The sequence below is a fragment of the Tachysurus vachellii genome, chromosome 20 (genome assembly GCF_030014155.1).
Source record: "Tachysurus vachellii isolate PV-2020 chromosome 20, HZAU_Pvac_v1, whole genome shotgun sequence".
Classification (NCBI taxonomy): domain Eukaryota; kingdom Metazoa; phylum Chordata; class Actinopteri; order Siluriformes; family Bagridae; genus Tachysurus; species Tachysurus vachellii.
In genome coordinates, this window is record NC_083479.1 from 18203596 (window position 1) to 18228399 (window position 24804).

The 24804-nt window shown below is 38.2% G+C and overlaps 1 protein-coding gene across 1 annotated transcript; it reads right to left on the minus strand.

Annotated features, from left to right (window-relative positions):
- Positions 1–403: 403 nt before the first annotated feature.
- Positions 404–2480, minus strand: aplnrb (apelin receptor b). Its single transcript, XM_060896435.1, has one exon. It carries the CDS (start codon positions 2322–2324, stop codon positions 1251–1253), a length of 1074 nt encoding a protein of 357 aa, XP_060752418.1. The 5' UTR covers positions 2325–2480; the 3' UTR covers positions 404–1250.
- Between the last annotated feature and the right edge of the window lie 22324 nt (positions 2481–24804).

A 24804-nucleotide genomic window follows, 5' to 3' on the forward strand; every position in this document is an offset into this window, starting at 1 on the left:
AGATTGTGGATTAATAGTTCTGTTTTTTAATTGTTATAATGTCTTCTGATTCTGGCACAGGTTTAAAATAAACTCTAACTAAACAGAATTAGTTAATTATCTAATTAAATAAAACCAAAAAAAAAACAAAATCATTATTTTGAGTGAAAGTATGCATACTTTTATTTTGTCATACCGTATTCTGTATTTTTTAATTTTCCCCTCAATCCGTTAAGAGAAATGGCAGGAGTGTGTTTTGTGGCACATGAGGAGCAGACGGGAAATGTGTGTAACATGCATTTCCTCTATACGTACTTGTTTGAATTTTGGACAATGGCCGGGAGAAACCGGAAAACTTACGTACATTACCCGATGCTACAGACATTCCAACATCAAACACAACACAACATACAAAGAGAAGAAGTTTTCAAAGGAATAAACATTTTATTTACAGATTATTTCATTGCAGTTTCATACAGCAGGTGATCATGAAAAATGAGAAATTCATGAAAGTTAGCTACCTATTACATTCTATAAATGTCCACAGACACACACACACACACACACACACACACACACACACACAGCAGTCTGTCATTTGTAAAAGCTGCCACTTATTAACTCGCCCTCCTCCGACAGCATTTGTCAGTTGCCATCTGGCATTCAGAGTCCCCCAAACACACTCACACACACACACTCACAACTCTTTAATCAAGCTGCAACACTTCTTCTCGACTGACACCCCCCTAATCCCCCCCTTTCCACCAGTCTGATCCCCAGTGATGTAGACAACAGGTAAATTGCTCAGTAGGAGACACTGGGACAGAGAGCCTTATCTATGTATGACCAAGTGCTTAAGAAATGAAGCGATCAAATTATGGAGGAGTTCGTTTGCCAAAGTTGAGAGCAAATGTCTCTCGTAAGTTGTGCCGACCACCCACTAGGCTTCCTCCATCATCCTCGAGTCCCCTACGGAGTCCACACAAGGTCTATGAGACGTCTGACGCTGACGTCTGGAACGCAGCTGTCTGTGGGCTCTGTTCTCTGGAAGCCATGCCAAAGAGACTGGCACTCCACTCCAGAAAACCTCAGGGTCTTCAGACCGCACCAATGTGCTCATGAACAAAAGGAGCAGTTAATAAAAAAGAGCAGTCTCTCAAGGTCTTTTGGTGCCATACACAAGTGTCTACGGTCTACGGTTGCTTGTCCAAGATCAGTAGATTTACCGTCAAGTTGCGAAGGCTCGAACGAGGTGACTTCCTCTTGGTACTTCACACCTTAGTGGCTAGAGATTGTGCTTCAGTCTTTTGGGAGGAGAGAGAACTTGCTGGGCTAGGCTGGAGCGCCTTTTTCAGGTTCAGAAGGCACAAAAACTGGGATCTGAAGCGCAGGTCAAAGAAAGCATAGAGAAATGGGTTCAGGCAGCTGTTGAGGTAAGCAAGGCAGGTGGCGTATGGGTGAGCATAGAGCAGGAAGTTGAGCAGTGAGCAGGAATCTGGTATGATTCCGAGGTAGGACAGGGCATCCATGCTCTTGAAAAGGTGGAAGGGCATCCAGCAAGCAGCAAACACCACTACTAACGTTGTGATGATCTTAAGGAGGCGCCGCTTGCGCTGGTCCTCTTTGCGGAGGTTCTTGTTGAAGTGTCGTGTCACCGTGCAGCCGATAAAACCGTAGCAGACCATCATGGCCAGCAAGGGGATTAGGAACCCGAAAGCTGTGGATGAGATGCCCAATCCAGCGATCCAAAACCTCTCTGTCTGGTTGGTTGCCACAAGGCTGAAATCCATAGCGCAGGTGGTCTGGTTGCTGGCTTTATCGTGCAGCGTGGTGCGGAAGAGCAGTGTGGGTGATGCCAGAGCACCTGAAAGACACCAAATGGCGACGAGTGAGGCCCTCAATCGTCCACGGGTTCGGAGCTGTGAGCTGCTCAGAGAGCGCACGATGGCCATGTATCTGTCCAAGCTGAGGCAGGTGAGGCAAAAGACGCTGGCGAACATATTGAGCATCACCACATAGCTGCTGAGCTTACACAGCACAACACCGAACGGCCAGTGATAGCCCAGTGCCGTGTACACGGCCCACAGAGGCAGGGTCACCACGAACGTCAGGTCCGCCAAAGCCAAGTTCCCGATGTAGACGTCCGCCGCCCGGCGCTTGCTCTCTGCTTTCCACACGATGAAGATGACCACGCCATTCCCTGAGAGCCCCAGGATGAAGATGAGCATGTAGAGGATGGGAATGAGAGTGTACGACACTGGCAGCTCTTCATACTCGCAGGAGTTGTTCATGTTTTCCATCTCATAGTAGTAGTCGGTGTAGTCATCCGTACTGTTATCCATCATGCCTTGTTAAAGTGTCGAAAAGTTTCAGTTGATCAGGTATCAGTATCAGAGTCTGAAGCTTAGAAATCTGCTCTGTCCCAAATCAGCAGTGAGAGACAAGGCAGCAGAGAGAGCTTGTATTCAAGTGAGTCCAAGTATGAATGCCCTCTGAGAGACAAACGCTGCCTTTTTAAAGCCCCCTAACCCCAACAACCCCTCCTCCTTCCTCCCACTTCTCGTTTCCGCCCTCCTACCGTCCCGCCTGCCTCCTTTGCTTTTCTTTATTGCACATGGGAGCAAATACATCAAGCTTACTACATATAATAAAGCTATAAGGAAATAAAGTTTAAGTAATGAAATAGATTTATTTTTCTCTAAAGAAAAAAAAATACAATAAAAATGAATGGAGAAAAAAATTGAAAATTTTCTACAATGAACTTTTGTGTTATTAGATAAACTATACAGCCTTATGTTGGAAAATCGGTTTGGTCCTCGTTGTAAACATTTTCCTATGTAATTACAAAACCGTTTATAAAACAGACAAGGAAACTTCTGGATTGTTGCCAGAGCAAAGTGTACATTCAGAAAGCACGAGACTGGATTTGTTAGGACAAGTCAGGACGTAAGATTTTTGCCCCATAGAGATACAATTGCGATCATAATAGGCGATGGTTGATGTGTGAACGACAGGCTATTCAGAAAAATAACCTTCTCCCATTGACATTTCCATGCCAATGCCACCGGCAAAACACACCATTACACTCATGGAAATGTCAGTTTCATTAGTTACCTGCCTGAACAAGACCAAGACACAGAGAGTTTCTCTTAAGCTAAATAAACACTAATAGGACAAAGAGAGACTATAATTACAAGGAAATGGATTCTTTTTATGATAAACGGAAAGGAAAAAAGAGAAGTGCGATAGGAATGCTAGATAGTGGAGTTAAACAAGTAAATAGATAAAAAAAAAAAATACTAAAAAAATACTGTAGTATACAGTTTCAGTATTATTATATATTTAATAACAGTCAAATAAAAGTCAGAAAACTGTTAAAAATATATATTATCTATCTATATATATATTATCTATTTTTAGCTATCGGCAGGGAATATTCATGGCTTCAAATGATTAAAAAAAGGTTGATTTATATTTATTACGGTTTATTTATTAGAATTATTACACAAGTACATTCTGCCATCACCCTGAAGTCAGGCATGTGTGTGTGTTATGCTCTTTCAATGCAGGGCACACCCAAAGAAATATGGTGAACTTGGCTGACTGATGTAATATAAAAATTGCATCTGCTCATCAGATAATTATTTAAAACAGAGAACATATAAAACCACAATCAAGTGACTCAGAGATCTGGGCAACGGACTCAGAACCTCAAGCAAAGGAGAAACATCTGCTTTTATAAAGCAGAAACGTCACATTATTTAAGAGGATAGAATATATCTGGTGGAATCTACAGAACAAACACAAGTGACCGGCTTCTTTTTTCATCTTTCTTCTTCTGCTGGTTTTAATGAGTTTATGAAATACGGGGGAAAGAAGACAGGAGATAAAAGTGCCTGGGTTCAACACGAAGAAGAAAGACAGTGTAATGTCAGGTTGTTGGAGTTAAGCTGTTAAACTCGAACGCTGGATATTTTCTTGGATGAAGGATGTGGTTTGAGATGTAATAACTGAAAAGTAATTTAGAAATTTAATTAATTTTTTTCTCATGTCTCATTCTAAAGATGAGAATAAAAATCTTAAAAATGTTTTAAATATAAAATCTGTTTAAAAAATATATATATACTTTTTTTAACCAGAAAAATAATTATATATATTATATATACATATTAAGCAAATGTATATAAGAAAAAAAACACTCACTGGTTCATAAAATCTTATAAATAATTTATATTTATATATAAATATTTTAAAATATTTTATATTCATATATTATATACAAATATGTAAATATATAAGATTATATTATATTCATTATATTAGATTATATTCATTTTATATTCCTTTTTATATCAAGGACAGTCAAAAAAAGCATTTCACTACATGTCGTACTGTGTATGTGACACATAAACTTTTAATTTAAAATTTTTTTCTACGCATAATTCATATTTTTTCCCTCAAATCTGGCTTTAGTATCTAGAAACAAACTCAGAATCTAGAGCTTTAAGAAGTTGAAGGTGTTTTTTAGTTTCAATTTTTTTTTTAACTTTTTGTGAGATGAGATTTGAGCGGCTTTGTTTTGTAGATTATTACATAAATGAAAGTCTTTATATTTTTGCAAATATGAAACAGTGGGTATTATTTTTATTATTATTTTTAGCTAAAAACAAAATCTAAAGGTTTAAGAAACAAATTTCTTCAATGTTCAATTTATAAAAAATCTAGCAAGATAGAACTAAAACATCTACACATATTGTTCAGTGTTCCACATCCTGAACATCTCTTTAACTCTTCGACACTCTCTCAGCTAGGCTCGATTAAAATTGATGTGAACATGCGTAGTGCTGGATCCGTTACTGTCTTTATAAAGAGGAGCTGTAGAAAGATATTGTGTTATACGTCACATCACAGTGTTTAAACCTGTGAGATTTTCAGAGGTTTCAGTTTCTGCTTGGAGATGGAGGTGGTATAACACAGTAATTTTAACTATTTACATTAGAACATTTTGACCATCTCACAATGCGTCCTGTTCAAAACAATCTTGACTTACAGTTAACGTTTATTTGGTCTTGGATATCACACATTTAGAAGCAATAAAAAGTATGTACATGTGTGTGTGTGTGTGTGCACGTGTGTGTGTGCATGTGTGTGTGTGAGCAGGCGGGAGACTTCACTCGGCAATCTGTCCTGTCTATCAGCACTTCACTGTCAGTGGCGCCGGGGCCCTGACCCATACAGACACAACTATCCTAGCACTTACACACACACACACACACATGGCTCAGGAAGGGAGTCTCCTGTCCTATAACACCATTCTCCTTATGCTTCATGCTGATCATAGTCTCAGGCTTCCCTCCTCTTCATTCATCTCTCTCTCTCTCTCTCTCTCTCTCTCTCTCTCTCTCTCCCCCCAATCTAGGCAGGAAGCTCACAGAAGAAGGCTGCTTCCCGTGATTGGAACACTGCTCTTTTTCATTAAAAGCTTTTTTTTTCAGTTTTAATTCAGAATAGGGACAATGAGAAATAAAAGAATCAATTACAATCAAACTGTCCTAATACTCTAATAATATTTCTAATAATGACATCAGTATATTAAAGTGTTTTTTTTAACATTTTGACGTTTATCCGAATGAAATAATCAAAAATGAGGAAAATGGTTAAAGCATGCATTAACACTTTAAATGTCAGAACAGGTGGAGACGTGTTTAGCTTCCTCACATGTTAAATCAGTAACTGATGAACATGTAGGACTGAACTCTGAATTCTCAAATACTGAAGACAGGAAGAACAACAAACTGAAGAGAGTTAATTAATGTTTATTCTGTTTATGAGTAAAAATCTAGAAGCACCAGTTAAAGCTCTTTTTCCTGGTCAGAGCAACAAGGTGGGAGAAGATAACTGAAGTATTAGTCCATCTCTGAACAACTATGAAACACGTGTATTTACACCTCGGGGGAATTCAGCAGAGCCAAACTAACCACTGGTGTGTTTTTGGACAGTGGGAGGAAACCGAAGAACCCGAGGGGCAAAGCTGCAAGAACAACATTCCACAGCAATCAGGATCAAACTCTGGTAACTGAATCTATGAGGAAGTATCGCTACACATCACAGCACCTCCATAAGAATGAATCAAAACATTAATCTTTCAGTTTGATGCAGCTAGCAGGTGAAAGTATTAAGCGAAAATCAATTGCATTCAGTTTTACATCAATATTTAATATATTTTATTTATTCTCACAGCCAGGCTACCTGCTAAATACAGGATAACTGCTAATTGACTATGGCTTGTTAATGCAATAAATATTTTATAAAAAAAAAGAAATAAAAAAAAAAAACAGGTTGAATTGTGTTATAACAGTTTAGTAATTTCTTCATAAGAAATATTAAAGAAATTTTCCATTTCAAGATGTCCTAAAATACCTGATTTATTTGCAGTGTACTGCTAAAGCTAAATTAGGTCTCTAGGTCTCTCTATCACACACACACACCCTCTTATCTTTCACCATCAGTCTTAATGGTGCAGATAGGCAAATTTGAAGAGGCAAATGGTATCGCTATACATATTCACGGTGATATAAAGAGGGCAGGAGCAGCAGGCGCTAATTAGTTTATCTTTCAGCACCTGTGAAATTGTGTGTGTGTGTGTGTGTGTGTGTGTGCATGCATGTACAAGGCCTAAAGAAAAAAAAAGTCATACCCTGTTCCTTCTCAACCCAAACACAGTTGATTAATTAACTAGACATGTGTTGAGTTGTGTAGGTTTTTCTCCCAAACTGGTGCTGAGAATCTAGCTAATTATTAGCGTTAAGCTAGCAGTTTAGCACTGGTGTACTGCTGTGAAAAAGTGTGACATAAATAGAGACAGAAGAAGAATAAGACATTATGAAAGTTGAAGTAAAAAACAAGACAACGGTTGAATTACAGGGAAAGAAGAACTGAAAGGCATGAGTTAGAGTAGGACAAAAAAAGCAAGTATTAGAGAGAGAGAGAGAGAGAGAGAGAGAGAGAGAGAGAGAGAGAGAGAGAGAAACAGTGAAAAAATAAAGACTTAAGTTGAAAGGACTCTTGGTGACAGACTCATCAGAGCAGCTGGTGTGTGTGTGTGTGTGTGTGTGTGTGTGTGTGTGTGTGGTATTTTCTTTTATGTTTTTAAAAGCATTGGTGAATAAAGATGATTGTTTAATCTTATAGCAAGCATCATATTAAACCTCAAAAGAACTAGTTGGCGTAAAACACTAGAACTTTATGTGAACTGGAATAAACCATTAAAGTATAAATATCTTTCAGGGAACTACAGGGTGACCTACAGTAAAGCAATCAGAATCACAATCAGCTTTATTGATGTGCATAGTAATGTGAAGCATGGAAGCGTAAATATAAAGAACTTATAAAAACTATGACAATAAACATTAAAATATTATATAAAGAAATCTACCATAACCCTAAAAATTCAATTTTTAGATTCTACACACCCTCTGGTTTGAAGATCAGCGTTACCATAGAAACAGACTGTTGGTTATTTCATTTTCAGCTCTCTTTACATTCAAGAAAAATCCTAAGCTTTTCTTTATAACGGGAAAGTACAGCAAAAAGTTTTTTTTTACTTAAGCGTGAAATTTTTTTGGAGTCAACAAAAAAAATGTTTGGAGTCAACCAAAAAAGTGTGAGATTGACAAAAAAAGAGTAGTGATCGAGAAATTACACACATGCATTAAAATACAACTGTACATCACTGCACTTTTAATGCTGCTATAACCGGCTGCTGTCACACTGTATGTCTACAGAGGTTTTTAAAACAAAGCATCCTTATTTGCGCTCACTCATAACCACACAGACTGTGTCTATTTTATGACTCTGTCTTGTAGAGTATTGTACGGTCTGTTTGCACTGTCTCTTGTCTTGCACTGTCTTTTGTCTTGCTCTGTTTGCACAAGGCTGCACAAATTCAATTTATATGGATAGGTTAATTTTGTTTTTAGCCCTTAGCTCTGTGTTGTCTTATGTAGCTCTGCATGCTTAAGTAGCACCAGGGTTCTAAAGGAGCGATGATTCATCTCACTGTGTACTGCATCTGCTATATATATATATATATATATATATATATATATATATATATATATATATATATATATATATATATATATATGAATGACAAGAAAATGACTTACTGAACAATATGCTTTAAGTTTGAATACATGAATAATATGTTGTTAGTTAAATAAATAGAGCATAAATCCTGTGTGTAATGTAGAATTAAACCGTAACCCCATTATTTACTGCCATCACACTGATTTAAGGTTTAAACTCCTCTGATCTAAAGTCTCCGCCGTCTTGGGCTGTGTGACGAGAGGTCATAGGTGATTGACACCAGGCTGCTAATCACCAGGACGAGTTCACACCATATAACTCCTCACACACACACACACACACACACACACACACGATTTTTACAAATCACATTTCATTTCATTCTGGTCCCAACAGTTTAGATTTTCAAACATTAAACTGTTGGCTAATATAAATTCAGAATAGTCAGTCAGGGAAACTTGCTAACATGACCAATAAACGCTGTAATAGCAAATGGAAAATTATCTAGTGGAAAAGCCATAAATTAAACGTGTCTATTCTTCTAGTTTGAAATTACAAATAATCTTCACAGAATACAGCTTGAAAAATACTAAACACTAGAATAGCTCACATTCAGCTAGAATACTAGCAAGCATAAAGTACAAAAGCCAGTATAGCTAATCTTCAGGTGAACTAGCTAGCATTAACCAAAAAAGCTGAAACAGCTAAACTCCGGGTAAGCTATAAAAGCCAGTAAAAATAATTTTCATTGCAAAGCACTAGCATTAAACATGAATGTGGGAACAGCTCACCTGAGCTAGTTTACCTGAAGATTGGCTAGTTCACTAGCTAGTTCACCTGAAGATGAGCTATTCTGCCTTTTATAGCTCATCTTCAGTTACACAAGCTAGTATCAACAATAAAAGATAGAACATCTCAAATTGTAGCTCTATCAGCCTCTCTAACCTATTAGCAATATTGGCCTGTAGCTCCAGAGAAAACTGATAGAAGTGAGCTTGTGCAGATTTGCAGATCTGGGCATTATTAGTATTTAAAATTCAATTTTGGTCTGAATTGGTTTTGACTTCTAGTTAAGGGATGTTTAAGTAATGAACTACAGTATAAGCAGAAGGACAAACTTCAATAAACACTCAGGACACTCAGGATGGAGAACAACAACAGCTACAATCCTGCCTATCAAGCACATCCGGACACAACATCGGACACAACATCGGACACAACATCGGACACAACATCCAGACGGTTTTCCTGAAGATGATGTGCTTAATTACAAACATCCTTAAACATAACATGTGACTCCTACGCAGTGCCTCTTAACTTGTGTCCTGACATGACCCACAGCACATGAAGGTTATTTAATGAGGTAGTGATTCAATGGTTTTGTGACTCAGTGGTTCACTGACTCATTGGTTTAGGGACTCAGTGGTTCAGATTTTGCACTAATTATTATAAATTTGTAGGTTTAAAACCCACAATTTTTAGATTCACTGTTGTGTTATTGAGCTAGACTCTTAAATCTCTGAAACTTTTCATAATTACTTAACATATAAGTAACTATTATTGTTATTATCATGAAAAACAGGTTTGCTTAATGCAAAAATAATTGCGGCTAAATACTTGTGCTTATTACAGTGTAGTTGTAGTTATGCTTTAAAGGGAATCTGAGTGAAGCTGCAGAGATAATTGATAGCAGTATTTTTTATTGTTTTATTTTTATTTTATTACGCCACAGCGTTGTTTTGTGATTGGTCAGAAGCTTAGCTTTGACAGGAATTGCCAGCTGCAAGGGTTATGTTAATGCTATCGTTCTGTTACGGGGAATAGAATAAAAACGGGAAATAGAAGCCTTTATTATCGCCACATATACATTACAGCACAGTGGAATTCTTTTCTTCACATACCCCAACTGAGGAGGTTGGGGCCAGAGTGCAGGGGCAGATATGATACAGTGCCCCTGGAGCAGGGAGGGTTGAGGGCCTTGCTCAAGGGCCCAGCAGTAGCAGCTTGGCTGTGCTGGGCCTTGAACTTCGATCCTCTGATCAACAACCCAGAGCCTTAACCAGTTGAGCCACCACAGCCCCCATTGCGTTTATGTTATTACGTTATTGTTTCTGTAGTATCCGTTCATTCACATGGTTAGATTTATTACAGTAATGCTGTTATTTAACAAAGAAAATGTAATCATGTATTTGTTGATTTTGTGATGTTTACTCTAACAGGTGGACCAGTGTTAATAAAAGGGTTTCAGTAACATTTGAAGCTAGCAAAGTATGCTAATATTCCAAATGCATAAATCTAAGTAAGCCAGTTTGGTGAAATTGTGTTGAAACACAAAGCAGTTCACAGGCTATTTATTTATGGTGAACCTGCATCCCTTCAAAATGTATATCACTTCCATGAAATGCAAATATCTCTGATTCAATGATCAAAACATGTTTACTGGACTTGTTTCTCAGTCTGTGGTATCTGTGGAAAATGCCATGTTGAAATCAGCACTGGTGTTGGCTCAGTCTTAGGCAGAATGATAAAATAGCTTGATATTGAAAAAATAGTGAGAGTTTCCACACCCTGACACCCCAAACCCCCCCACACTAAAGTTCCCAGACAGACATTCACCTCAGCCGTATGTGTTTCCATTTAATGAGCTGCTGAAACTGTCGAATGCTAATCAGGCTAGCATGTGACAGACACGTTTCAGCCGTAATGGCTCCTTAACCTCTCTCTCTCTCTCTCTCTCTCTCTCTCTCTCTCTCTCTCTCTCTCTCTCTCTATTTCCCCAGCTGTGCTGATTAGCTCAGGTCTCCAGCCAACAATTAGACAAGCTGAAAGATGAGCTGCCGCTGCTGTAGCAATCTGCCACTTAGAAGCCCTCCTGTTTATTTAACTCACTGTGGTATTTTAAACACAGTGTAAAGATTCAGCCTAATCGATTTCATCAAAATAGGAGCTGTAAAAGGCTCGGACCTGTAAGATTTGTTCAGTGATAGCAACTAAATGCTGCAGAGGACAATTATAAAAATGAAAAAAAAAAAAAAAATCATTAAAAAAATAATAAATTCACAGTACACTGATTTATTGCTATTTTTCTAAGCAAAACATAAAACATGTTACAAACAGGTAAATAGCTATCTAGTTAATTAAGTAAGCTAGCAATAATGCTTTCTCTCTCTCAGTATTTAGCTAGCTAATATGCTAGCTACAAACTACAAATTTGTTACAAAGCTCCTAAAATTGCTCCACTTATACGTTGTGGTATCAAATTAACATAATGGTCACTTTATGGACGGTTCAATGTGTCACAATTCTGATGATGCAACAGGATTTTCAAACTTATTTGAACACAATTTAACATAGAATTATTTCCAATTGTTAAGTGTAATATACTTCAGTAAAATAAGCCACTTCAACTAATTGTTAAATAAAAGCAACAACTAAGTTATGTTATTTATAAGGATACAAAAAATGAACTAATTTGGGGCTAATTATGAATCAGAGTGCTGACATGCACATGCTGACAATTTTTGCTACTCGTAATGACCTATGGTTAAATTAATAAATAATTTTCATTATAAAGACAAAAAGGGGCAAAGAAAATGATATTAATTTCAAATTAAAAGTGAATTCTTTAAGTAAATGAATCTGAAATCTGCCAACAAACTGTGAGTCAATAATGAGTCATTTGTGAGTGTCAGCCTAATTAGATTTGCATATAAAAGTGTTCTTAAAATTTCATTTGTCATAGACATGAGCAATTCCATGCAATTTCAGAAGAATAACAAGTCATAACATAACATAACATAACATGATACATCTGTTTATGAAGAAAACTCAATGAGCCGAAAGAGTCGATTCTAATCGGTGAAACGAATCAAATGATTCTGACTCACAGAAAACATCCGGAAGATTCATGACTGATGTGAATCAGAGCACTTACGTAACTCGTAAGTGTCCTTTGTCTCTGTTTTGTTTCTCTGCCGTTGGGTTTCCCCTTGTTCTACAGTGTTATGCCTACAAACTTGATGAGAACGTGACAAGGAAGTAAGCACTCAGCGCTTGTTCCCTTGAATCTTCATCATGGCCTTTTTTTAGATGTCTGAAGTGTGGCCAAAAGTGTGGCGTCTCTGTTTCTTCAGAGTAATGATACATACACATTATTGTCTGGGTTGATAGTGGTATTTAGCAGATCCAGTCAGGACTGCAGCCAAATCTTTTTACTGGGCTGAGGGTCAGTGCCCATTGCTCTGTATCGCTCTAAAGGGGGAAGCATTATCTCTGGAGTAAACGTGTCCGGCTTGTGTTTGTGGGTCACTGAAGATAGAGGCATTTCACCTGGAGCAATCTGTTTCTGTCACTCCATTGTTGTGGCTTCGGTTGGAAGGGATGGGTCCCACAGCTGATGTAAATATTTGACTCTTATGCCAAACCTGTGTACAACAGGGATGTCCTGAAGTGTGTGTTGTGCCCAAGATGATGTGCTATTTATACCCATAAGAACAGCAGCTGGTTGTATATTTAAGACTTTATTTAAGTTCACACAAGCTGAACTTGAGTTGGATGGTATGTAGTCAGGGTATAAAGTGTGGCCTAACATTACAGTCAGTGTAGTGAGGCTAAAACATGTAATTGTACTAATTACTAAATTTTATACCATGGTATTACTGAAAGCTTGATTCGGATTGGTCAGATGATGCTGATTCATTTTAGCTTCAAGGTTTATATTATTGTTCTCAATTACACAAATACATGGGGCAGTGGTGGCTTAAGTGGTTGAGTTGCTGATTGGAAGATCAGGGTACAAGCCCTAGTACTGCCAAGCTACCACTGTTGGGCCCTTGAGCAAGGCCCTTAACCCTCACTGCTCCAGGGGTGCTGTATCATGTCTGACCCTCTGCACTGACCCCAACCTCCTCAGTTTGGATATATGAAGAAAGAATTTCATTGTGCTGTAATGTATATGGGACATGATAAAGCCTGGTATTCTATTCTACATTATTTACATTTACATTTACATTTACAGCATTTGGCAGACGCCCTTATCCAGAGCGACGTACATAAGTGCTTAAATCTCTAACATTGAATACATTAATGCTGGATCACTAAGTTACATACTTAAGATACCATGAGTTTAAAACATTTGTTCAAAGTTACAATGAAAGTGTCAAAGGTGTGTTTTTTTTTTTTTTTTTTTTTTTTTTAAAAATGCAAAAGATAATGAAAGAAGTGCTTTATTCTTCAACATTATTGTTTCAATAGCAACAACTCACACAGGTACTTGTAAGGGAGATGCTCCATGAAAAGGTTTTCTGTAAGTTAACATCTTATTTAACACAGATAGAAGGAGTCTCCAGTGTCAGCTCTTTTTAACAGTCAACAATAAATATTTATAGCTGCTACAGGATAAGATCCAACTTGTTTTGTGTTATAAAATCTCTAAAAGGTTTAAATAAATAATTTAATTTATTAATAATAAAATTCACAATAAACAATTCTTACATCACATTAGATTAACTCTGGATGCTAAGCAACATTAGATTAAAGATTAAAGAAGTCTATGGCCAGAACAGTTGCATGAGTATAACAGTATACTGGTTTTATTGGTAACATGGTGCATTAATTCAGTTATTGTGGTGATGTTTTGATGAGATAGGTTTACCTGAAGGATTTTACAGCGGCTTTCGAACACAGCCCAGCCAGTCAGATTATAGAACCAAAATTGTTTTAAAATGATTGTTTTATGATAATCGTAATGCTAAAAAAAACGTAATGCTATATTTAAAAAGGCTTATGTGTTTTTCACCTTCATCAAATTCATGTCTATCATCAGACTTTGGTATAATGAAATTTATGTTACTCTCGGAATAGAGGAGACTCTTTTTGGTGGGAAACACTTTTTTCCCACCTGTCTATTTCTCCACAATGCTGCTGTTTCTTGTCACCATGATGTCTACCCAGAATCCCCCAAGGCTGATGCACTCATCTGTGCCTGCTGAAGCACCGGTGCCTTCTGTGCTGCTACAGGAAGAAGGGCCTGGCTGACAGGAAGTGACCTCTATTAATGCCAACTGGAGCCAGGCTATGTCTTCAACCGATGGCTGTCTTATTGATTACGCCATTGTCTCCCTTCCTGCTGAAAACAGAGAGTGAAAAATAAAGTATGACAGGGAGGAAGCAGGGATGGTGCACATCATTGTTACCAAGTTAGCCAAATCACTGAAGAGGATTTATATTTAGTGCAAAATGCATTAGTAGCACTCTGTCTTACTGTAATCTCATATCTCGCACAAACTCACTCATAAAAGAAGAAAAAACATAAATGTGAATTAACAAATTAGCAAAAGGAAATAACAGAAAAGAACTGAGCACTTTTAATTGATGCGGTTCTGGGACCTACAGAGACACAAGCTAAAGTCTGCAGAAGAACCATACAAAGTTCTCCAAGATGCATGCAGCAACCTACATACTAAAAGAACTGATGCAGGTTTTGTTTTTAATTTATTTTGACTTTCTGTTGCACAATACAACATATCAAGAGCAGGCGTCGGACTCCTGTGCGCTCTAACTGACCCCATGTTGGACATAAAACACACTAGATATTGTCTAGTCCTTTATTTCCTACCCTAAAAAAGATTATAAGATGATGCAGGCCAGCTGGACCTGCTTTTTGGACGTGACCATCACAGTAAGATTAGACTCATCTTGTCTGCTCTCGGTCTCAGTCGGGTGTCTCTTGTTGTCCATACAACTCAAATTATTTTCCGATCCCTTCCCCAACTCTGTTCTGCATGCTGGGAACAGCAGGGTCTGTTTAACGCCTGACTGGAAGATAAGAGGCCAAACAGGAGGCCTCAGATAAGAGCGCACACACTCACACTCCTGCGGTCAACACAAACACCAGCAGCAGTAAAAAATTCGAAATAAATCCCGAGGGTTTTTCCTCTTCCTTTGGGCCAGTGTGGGGGCTTCAGGCTGCTGAAATCCAGGAAAAAACACACACACAGTCTAGTGTGACAAGTAGGTAGCAGAATCCTAAAATGATCCAAATAAACTGCATTAGATAGAGTGTGGAAGCCCAATATTTTGTACCTCATATAACATACAAATATTCAAAATGACACACACTAGAAAAAACAACAGCTAATGGGGTTAACTAGCTGGCACATTACTCCTATAAAAGCAGAATGACTCTAGACACATAACTCTAGGGAATACCAATGAATAGTTGGGCAGCTGGGAGAGTACGAACTAGCTGATTAATGATGCTAACAAGTCAACTAGCAAGAACAGAACCGTTATTGACCGTTTATACTGTAACATAAAGGCACAGGGACTGTGCAAGTGAGACAAACGTATTGCAAACATCAACATTTACCTCAGAAGTGTAGGTAAATTACATTAAAAATCACTTAGCTAGACATGGTTTATGAACCTCTGTATTTATAAACATCAACAATTTTACAAAACAGGTCGAAAGTTATAAGAGTAATATGTAATAACATTAAAAAAAATCAACGACGCACTGCATCTTTTCATGAAGCAGAATTAACGATACTATACCAAATGTAATGTAACCAAATTTTAGTATTTTAATTCTTTTTATGCCAGAACAATTTGCCAAATGTTGCTATGTAGAATTTATTTAATAAAGAAATCACAATAGGTTTTAATCATCACAGCTAATGCTACACAGTGTAGTGTTATACGGCTGTGGTTTACTGTGGTAAAACACTTGTAAGAGGATAAAATGTAAGAGGATAAAATGATGGAATGGTTAAAATGGAAATTTGTCATACTATTAAATTTTTTTTACACACGCCCACTTGTTGTAGCTTGGTCACTAAGGTGGGGTTGCAACACAATATGCTATTGTACTGTAGGAGCAGAAGAGCTACAGCCATATGGCTTTGCAATCACTCCACATTATAATGGAGCTCTTAAACGGTTAGCCATCCGTTAGCCTGTCCCCACAAACACACACACACACACACACACACACACACACACACACACACACACACACACACACACACACACACACACACACAGAGATGTAGGTCATTACTATAGAAGCTGTGATGGTTGGAGGACATGTGCAGTTAGCATGTGTGATGTATAGTGTGTAATAATTCAGATCACTTCCCCATTCTTTTTGTACAGTAATCCTTGCCATTTTTCTCACTCATTCTCTTTCGTCCTTTGTCTTATTTTGCAGATAAACAGAAAAGATTTAAAACGTGGCCATTTTCTCCACATTGCAGTGTAAACCCTCTTTAACCTCATTATAGATAAATGCTACGATACGTGCTGTTTAGCTTAGTGCTATCAATGTGAAAGCTCAATTTTGCTGTAAGCTAACCTTAACCCTATATAAAAACACTGAAGATAGAATATATAAAAAAGGATATATTTTAAAGAAGATATATATTTTAAACATGTTTATATGTAAAAGTGCATATCCACATTTGCATAATTGTGTTGTTTACCTAAATAGAAAACAAAGTTTAAAGACTTACATTTTCTCTGAATATTCTGAATATGATAACAGATAAAGAGTTAAATATTTCTTTTGTAAAGAGAAAGGTGAAAAAAATGACATTATGTTTGACAAAGCGTTCACCATGGCTGCTTTCCAAACCACATGCTACGGTTTTAAACACTGCAAACACCATTTGCTATTCAGTATTATAATATTATATTCTGACACACAATTTAATTCAATGGCATGCGGTCTTGAACACACACCGCTATTGTATAGCCAACACCACTTGCATGTATTATAGTCATCTAATTAACTTCACTGTGCACAATAAATGCAATACATGCTGTTATTTAGCTGTTACATCCATACTAAAATAGCACATATCCTAAGTTAAAATTATTCTCATTTTGCATTTATGATGATAGTAAGTTTTAATACAGTTTATTCCTTTAGACCTGCTTTCTTCTTGACACATGGCTGCAGAGTTCATGACCATGAACAGAGCATGAACATGACAGAGTACTTTACACATCTGAGTGGCTAAATGTGACACGCATGACAGACGTCAGAAATTTTCCTGTCTGGTAGGTTTTCATGTCAATCTGAAAAATGGTTTATGCCAGGGCGGCAAAATGGGATTATGGAGTGTTACCACATCAGAGTCACCTCCAGGGTTTGGGCTGGGGTTCCTGTCTGGGAAAAGTTCTGCAGGGTCTCCTTGTGTCTGTGTGGGTTTCACCATAAGTCCCATCCAGGGTATATGCACAGGATAAAGCAGTTAGTGAAGATGAATGAATGATGATTTGATAGCAGGGTGACATGCTGGTGTAGTACGTAGTGTTACTTATCTGAGTTATGGGTCCAGGGTCACTGACTGGATTACAACACATGTTAATAGGTGGATCATGTGTGTGTAAGAACGACACCTTGTGATGGACTAGTGTCCCATCCAGGGTGTATTCCTGCTTTGTGTCCAGTGGTCCCAAGACTGTTTTACATGCAGCTTTGCTAGAATAATGTAAATAAAATTAATGAATGAATGAGTAGTGGACGGTTTGACTGAGGATAAATAACTCGGAAAATCCCAGAAAGCCCCCCCCCCCTCTCCTCCAATCAACCCTCCCGCCTTCCTCAAGGCTATCATCCCTTCCTCCATCTTCACAAACTCCTTCTCACTACCACTCCAGTTTCCCTGATCGTGTGTGTATCCTGCATCTACGACCTCTGTTTCCTTGCCGAGGAGGAAGAAGGGAGACAGCGAAGCAACAATGCCAGGAAAAAGCCTCTATAGATTAGAGCGTTAAAAACTGCTCGAATTAACAACAAACACACTCCTGCGAACCTCTCACTCACACGCGCGTGAAATGTGCGCCATTATGGGGAACTACACTCCAAAAATACACCCTAATACTGCTAAGACACAAAATTGGAGTGTAATCGTAAGCTAAATTTACAACCCAACCATAAAACACTCAGGATGTAGCTGAGGTCCAAGGATGTAGCTGAGGTCAGGTCTCACAGATCGATTCCCTGAAATGAACTCAAAGTTCGGTTAGAGACCAATTAACATTGTTGTTCTAAAAGGGAAAAAAGGTTTTAGTTTGATGCTAAATAATAAAATGTTTACGTTTTATTGTTCATTTGTATTTAGTAAACATTTTAGTAGTTTAAATATTATTAAAAATGAAACCCTGGTTATTAGCTTGAAATACGTGACTTACTACTTGATAAAAGAATCTCACACCGTTCACACTGCATGTTATTTTGTAACATCATACTAAAAACCAGTAGGTCTCTGTTAAGCTAGCTAGCTAATCATGCTTAGCTCCTCTAAGAAGACCTGATTGCCTTTCTTATATCTTCTATTCATGCTTATAAAATATTAAATATTTTTGTAAATGGTCTAATTCCCGAGCTAACATACACCTTCTAGCGTTATTATTATGATGCTCCTAGTTTTGAAATGATATACCTGATTTTCTCACCATAATTGTGGGTGTGACCTGGTATTGTTGTCGGATGTGAAGTTTTACATATTTTACAAAATTATAGTGAATTGTACTGTTTTGACTGAATACACAAAAGCTTGACAACATACACGTTAAACACATGCCGAAGAGAGGTCGTGCGTGACCGTCAACAGGCAAATCCACTTCCTGTCTGCTCTTGACAGCAAAAGCATCTGTTTGACCTTTGACCTCAGCTAATTTCCTTAAGAAACACACCTTCACGCGCACTGCTGTCGGACAAGTAGCCTGTTTTCTACCTTTGTGGATGGACAGCCAAACGTATGTGGACACTTGACCATCACAGCCATATGTCCTTCTTCCCCAAACTACCACAAATATGGTCGATGCACACAATTGCATATAATGTCTTTGTATGCGGTAGCTTTACAATTTCTCTTTAATGGAGCTAAAACCCCGACATGACTATGGCCCTGTGCATGATGTGATGTGACATGATGTGCCAAGCATGGAGTAGAAGAACCTGGACAAAGAACATGGAGAACCTGGAGTGGAAGAATCTTACCTCCACCCCAGTGTAGACCTTATAGTCCATGATATACCATGAGAACCTTTAATCTGCTAATTCATAAATAATCCAGTCAGCAGCATCATGCGCACAAAGGTCAAGAACTTCACATCAAACATCAGTGGGGCAGTGGTGGGTCAAGCAGTTAAGGCTCTGGGTTGAGGGTCAGAGTTCAAGCTCCAGCAATGCCAAGCTGCCACTGTTGGGCCCTTAAGCAAGGCCCTTAACTCTCACTGGTCCAGGGGTGCTGTATCATGTCTGACCCTGCGTTCTGACCCCGGTCTCCAAAGTTGGGATATGCAAAGAAAGAATTTCACTGTGCTGTAATGTATATGTGACAAAAATAAAGGTTTCTATTCTATCAAGCTTACATAAAGGCTACAGAAACTCGAATAACCACTATTTCTATCCATGGTAAGGAGGAAAGTATGTGAAGACCAAATCAAAATCCTTGCTTGTCAGCCAACAGGAATCAGGTATCAGCAGCTTTGACATCTCAATCTATAGGACATTCATTTATGTGTTTAAGAAATAGTGTAAAATGGTGCATTAAAAACACTACAAACATTGGGATTTAGTCATTTCTCCTCGCCTTGCTACCAAACGTCTGATTATCCTAGGCCACGTCTTCGAGTGTTTAACGTTAAACATGTTACTAACTGAACTGTGTTGCATTCCCAGCAGCTCACAGTTCCCACGATGAACCTCTTTCCATGATAAACTGATAAATCTGAAGAACGCAGGAATGTGGCAGCACGAAACCACCTCAGGTTCAATTTGAGATTTTAGCTGTGAGCAGAATGCATGACTGTATCAATGTAAAGTATCGTGTGTTTTCCTAACGAATTGTGAAAGGGTGGAAAAAAGAGGGCGGAAAAAGAAATAGATAAAGAGAAAAATAGAGACAGCAGATTGGGGATTATGAACTGAATAAAAAAAGCTGATTAGTGGAGTGTTAATCGCTCAGACGCTCCAAACGTCCATAACAACATTTGCTGTGGCAAAGACAGATTTAATTAGGGCTAAAAGAAATGTTTTAATGAGTAATGCACGAAAACTGAAGATGCAAATCATCCAGCTGTAAAAAATGTTGACAGGGTCACGTGAAGGTCAGCAAGCGCAGATTTTCTGCAGGGTTTCAGGGGTTCAACGTTTCCAAACATGTTACAACATGAAGTCTTAATAGCGCTATAGCATTTGTTTGTTATATCGGGTTGTTAGAACAATTAATCATGATAATAATAACATTATTGGTCTTACATTTATATTTACGGCATTTAGCAGACACCCTTATCCAGAGTGACTTACAACTGAGCAATTGAGAGTTAAGGGCCTTGCTCAGGGGCCCAGCAGTGGCAGCTTGGTCCTGGGGTACTAACCCATGACCTTCCGATCAGTAGTCCAACACCTTAACCACTGAGCTACCACAGCCCACATATATAACGTCTAATACTCAAAAGTCTGAGCAGCGGTTTAAGGCTATAGCAACTCGCGTGTACCTTAATTACAGGAAACTTTACGACAAAGCAACATATGCGAACATTTCTGCCTTAAATTCAGGATAGAATTTTAAATTGAGATCATGATCATTTTGTACCTAATGAGCAAGCCAGAGGTGACGAAGTTGAGGGAAATCGCATCGAGACCAATCATATTGGTGACACTGGATAGATGTACACAATCTTTAGGACTTTTTTTCAAGGATGAGTCTTTAGATTCATTTTTAGATTCATGTCCACTTTTAACAAAACATGACCCCTTGGGTATGAATGTGTGTATTAGCCGTCTTGTGATAGACTGGTGTTCCGTCCAGTTCCGCTACAGCAAAACAACTTGGTTTATTTCAAATTTCCTATTTTCTTTAGTTTTTCATTCAAATATATTTCCATAGCTCATGCACCACATATGGCAGGTAATTATGTAAAAACAGGAAGTAGGAAGTAGCCAGTATGCGTAATATGACTTGGGCTGAACTTGTTAAACCTGCGCAGAAAGGGACAGGAAGTGAGCGGTGCTGGCTGAACGACGGCAGAAGGAAAAGAAGGAGGTAAAAGAAAGGACAGAACTCCATTCAAAGAGCAGAAAGGTGTCAGTGTGGCACCGTGAGGATGCACATCCGGTACACCTACAGCAGGAGGTGGGGGCATTACGGGCTAATAAATATCCACCAAGCTTCCTGTTCGTGGTTTAAAGATCTCGGCAGTTCTCTGTACGGTGGCCATCAAAGTTAAACCACAGAGCCTTTAAAGTCATAGCAGAGCTGTGTGTGTAAGAACGAGTTTACACTGCCAGTCCATATGCTAGAAAAAAGAGGAAGCAGCACATGTTAAAGATGTGAAGCGGACAAACTGTACACCAAATACAGTCGATCAACCAAGTTTGCTTCATTCTTCCACTCAATAGGCTCCGCCTCCTAAAGTTAGATGCAATAAGGATGATGATCTAAACTGAAATATGAAAAATTGTAATATTGTTGCTATTCATTTATATTCAGTGAACACTTTTATTCTGATCACGGTCACGGCTACTCCACGAACGCTGGGTGTAATGTGGGAGAAACTCGGCACACACACTCCAAGGACTTGCAGCTGGGAGGTGAAGCATAGAGGTTGGATTTCCTTTTCCTTCTCCAAAAGTGAGACATGTGATAAATATAAGGTATTGTGATTAAACAGATTAATCAGAAAAAGCAGCTGCATTGCATCCTTTTTTTGTGTGTGTGTGTGTGGGGGGGGGGGGGGATCCTCAGATGAAGAAACTCAGAAGAGTGAATCGATATGTAAACACTAAATAGCACCAACATGGATATTAAGAACAAATGACGTGTGAAAGGACATCCACAACGTCCCTATTTATCCAAAATGAAGTGTGTATTTTAAAAATGTTGATATTTAGCATCCAAATCAGTCCTTATATGACATTCTGTTTTAACACTTTAAGACACGCCTCCTACGTGAATGTGACGCTGGAGTAAAATAAGGAAAATTATAGCTTCAAAATAAAAAAGAGTAAGTAATGAAAATGAACCCAAGCTCTATATCCATCCATCCCTTTATTTTGCGACTGACGTATTAATAATGACACGGTTTGTATGAGCTGTTGAGACTATTAGCATGCTGCTTTCTGAATGCACATAAAAATTAGAATCGTGTGTGTGTGTGTGTGAGAGTGAGAGAGAGACATCCGCTAAAGGATGCAGTGAAATGCTGGGAAAGGAGAGAGAGATAGAAGACAAAGAGAGAGACAGGGAGAGTGGAGAATGCCAGCACCATTCAGATGCAAATCCTGACATGGAGCCTAAAGACTGTGAGAGGACCAGGTGTCCAGGGGAGGACGATCCACACAGAACACTCTTTCACCTCTGCCATCCCTCACTCAATCTCTCTTTCTTTCCTGCCTGATTCCGTAACGACGCAAAAGACTGGCGCGCATCGGCTCTAAGCAGCATAAAATAAAACAGCACTATTTATGGATGTGAAAAGAAGTAAAAATTAATTTATGGACATTTTATTACAGTCATGATGTCGGTGCACATTGGAAGTGAACGGTTAGATCATATCCTTGTTCCTGCACGGTGTGTGTGTGTGTGTGTGTGTGTGTTCATCATCCTCAAGCCCTCATTAGTGTCGGTTCTTATATAAATAATATCCATCCAGGGATGTACAGGTAGATGGAGTGTCAATAGGCAACTAATGGACAACACAGAGTAAAAATGACAGCTATTGTACTGATGTAGCTGATAGAACGATAGATCGATGAGTGTAACTATACGTTGTGTGGACACGATGGCGTGGTTTAATACACACAGTTTGTCTCCAAACGGAGTTCAAACAAAAGAAGACAGAAAACCTGTAGGATTAAAAGCATCTCTTCATTCATCAGAAATTCAGAAGATGGACAAGGTGCATTTCTGTTCCCAATGTATAAATCTATAGCGTCCAAATATGGTCATGCTGTACAGTAGAAAATATGTTGTTTATCCATAAACGGTACAAGAAATGCAAAAAGTGAGACCAAAGTGCAAACCACAACATTTCTCCAATCACACACACACACACACACACACACACACACAGACCATTATACAACAGATGCTTTCCCATTAACACTACATTATAAAAATGATCAGGAGCACACACGCACATATACATACACACACTTTCTGCTCATTCTCAGCACATTTCAGGATTATCATTGTTTTTGTAAACGTCTCCGAAGAATGTCTCAAAACACAAATGAAAGATTTCCCAAGTGCCCAAAATCACGTTTACAATTAACTCATTTCAGGTTCTTATTATTAATGGTGTTCGTTGGTCTTTAATCAGGAAGTGTTTTCAGGGAAAGAAGTGACATGTTTACATGGAAACGGTTTTCTCTCATAGCTTAATATTTATATTGCAGCATTTTGGCTAAACACACGTTATTTCCGGACCGGGTGTGTGCCGATAATCAGATATATTAATTATACCATGGTGCTTGAATTCTTATATCTGATTGGTCAGAAGGGATGGATTCATTTTTTTTTTCATAAAGTAGCAGCTCTGACAGAAATGACAGCTATAATATTATATTAACACACTGGTTATATAATATTTCTATTTGTTTCTATAATAATAAATAATTCACAGGGATTTACTTCATAAATTGTTGATATGGTGATGATAACTATTCAGTATTCTTGGAAGGAGTCTCCAGTATTAGCACTGAGTTCTCCACCTCGAGAAAGTCTTCACGAACGGTGAGATTTGAGATTCTCCGTAACAAGCTGCTTTTTTCCCCCTTAAACTCTCTTCAAGGGAAAAAAGAGGAAAAAACAATGCTGATACAGGAACATCTGTTTACAGCTGCTGTATTCTAAGGGAAAACAGGAACTCATTTATTACAGGGATGTTCCACACCATTAAACGTAACAATAAAGGAACAATCACTAGGTGTTGGGATTTAATAAATTAAAATGCACTAGTTGGCAAATTATTCCTGTGGTACTAGAGGAATAAAACACTTCATGCTGTTACAAGAAAACAATGTGTTCTTTGTAAGACGTCACATCCTGAAGGGTTTTATTCTCTCAATTATTAGTATGCATTATACTGGCTGTTTGATCCTTCTGGGAAATCATTGATACACTTACTGTATGTTTTTATGTTTGAGATAAAATGGATCATTTCACAATGGATTCATTAAATGCACCGGAATGAAAATGATCGTCTAGAATTCACGTCAGACGTGACACAAAAGCATCGAGCGAGCCTGTGTGACGCAAGACACTGGAATAAAAGGACAGCGTATGTGCGTTTATATACGTACATATCAAGTGTTCTATATAGACATACATCTACTTGTGTGTGATTTTAAGTTTTTTTGTGAAACAGACTCACAGTGTTGGTTAAAATTGAAGTGCATGCATTCTGAAATGCTGTTGTAAGAAAATAAATGCATTTAGACTAAATTTCCAGCAACATCCTGACAGCCTTCAGCCAAAGCAGAAGCAGCTCACAGAGGTGGCACAAGCCTGTTAATGTCCTCATGAATAGAGCGCTTCACTTGTCTCATTCACAGTCTGTCTGTTTTTGTCCCTCTTTTTTATATGACACTCCTGATCCTATTCTAAAGCGTTTCATTTTACAAAATTAAATAAGTACAGAAGTTGTTTCAAAGGTAGAGGTGTGTGTGTGTGTGTGTGTGTGTGAGTGTGAGAGAGAGAGAGAGAGAGAGACTTCAGCACC